Here is a 1,517-nt window from a genome sequence, read left to right as displayed (position 1 = left end):
GAGCCTCAGCAGCCTCGAAGAAGTGAAGCAGCCTCAATACCAACTTTCTCTGCCTCGGCACCTTCAAACAGCCCTAATGTACTCGCTGTCTGAACTACCGACAGAAACAGAAAGCCACAAAAAGACTGGCTGAAAATACATACAGTAAATATTTATGTATAGGTTGTTTCTTTGTCTACCAACAACAGAACCCACGCAGAAAACTAGAAGATCAAAAGATCCAGAGCGAAGACACAATGCTGATGACGATGAAATGAGGTTTTCTGGCTTGCACTCCAAGGCAGACATCCCATCAAAAGCATTTGGTCGCCTTCAGAAAATGCCGTCAGAGGACAGATCTCCTGTCACACAGAACGGAAAGGACACCTTAGACGTTGGTGGGTTCGCAGAATAACCGCAAACTAAATTAATTGACAATAACCATGCTAATCACTTGCTGGTTTTGAATAAGCTTTAATGTTTTCAAGAGTATTAAAACAGTTTTAACCATCTTATCTATATTGGATTGGCAGTTGATATGTTGGGTTTCAAATATTCAGAATCAGCATTTTAAATGGGTAGATCTCTAAATCTAATTATAAATGGGATCAGAAGCCAAGAATTGTGTAGATTCACTCGCTTTAAATCATCGGATTTACTAGTGACTCAACTTTTAAATATGTTAATTGATATTATGAAAACGTATTTTTACATAACAGTGTTATGTGACCATCTAAATTTGGTGGCAGAACACATAAAAATGATAATATTTCACATAAATTGCTTCCCGCACATTCTGAACATCGGAATTTAATTTATATAAGGGAGGCACAAGTGGTTGGAATTCTTTTGATGTGGCATGCATTTGAAAGTTTGTTTTTCCCAGCATGCCACTTTGTGATTTTTATCTGGTATGTTTTATTTTGGTTTGGTTTTTGTAGTCCACTGAGTGTGCTCAGCACATATGGCACAATATCTTTTGATTTGTGTTATTTCGAAAACTTTGTTCATTCTCGTTCTTGTATTATTGGCTGTGTCTGTGATCAGGAGATTAACATGATGGGAGTTCTTCCTGAAATCCAAACGTTGTTATCGTTTTCATGTTGCTGTTATTGTCCTCCTACTCCTACTCCTACTTTCTTCCTCCTCTCCCTCTTCCTCTCCCTCCTCCTTATTCTTGTTGTTATTGCTGTTGTTCTTCTTCTTTTTGCTCTTGTTCTTGTCCTCCATCTTCGTCTCCCTCACAATCAGAGAAATAGTTTAAATTTAAAGAAAAACTCCTAAACGATACCAGACCAAGTTTTTGGCACAACTGATTCATAATTAAAAAGAAAGGAAAATATATACTTTCTAAAGACTGAAAGTTGGGTCCATCTCTTGCTTGTGCTTCTATTACATTACCGTAGCTCCTCCACTCATTCGTGTTCGTTCTTCACAAAGGATTTGATATATATAAGGGTGGTGTCTTTTATAGGTGACATAAAGCCTGTACAAATTAACTATATATACATTTAGTTTAGAAACAAGTGGAAGGCTGG

The 1,517-nt window shown here is 37.2% G+C and overlaps 1 protein-coding gene across 1 annotated transcript in view; it reads left to right on the top strand.

The window, feature by feature from the left end:
- LOC101848098 (trithorax group protein osa) overlaps positions 1-1,517 on the top strand; it is a gene marked incomplete in the record, with an annotated part of 81,605 nt that overhangs the window by 70,945 nt on the left and 9,143 nt on the right. Inside the window, 1 exon segment of the mRNA XM_035968253.1 lies at positions 189-377. Within this exon segment, the coding sequence (XP_035824146.1) occupies positions 189-377 (189 nt within the window).

The sequence above is a fragment of the Aplysia californica genome, unplaced genomic scaffold (genome assembly GCF_000002075.1).
Source record: "Aplysia californica isolate F4 #8 unplaced genomic scaffold, AplCal3.0 scaffold00047, whole genome shotgun sequence".
Lineage (NCBI taxonomy): Eukaryota > Metazoa > Mollusca > Gastropoda > Aplysiida > Aplysiidae > Aplysia > Aplysia californica.
The sequence above is the reverse complement of the archived record's forward strand: the minus strand, read 5'-3'. Positions and strand labels throughout refer to the sequence as shown.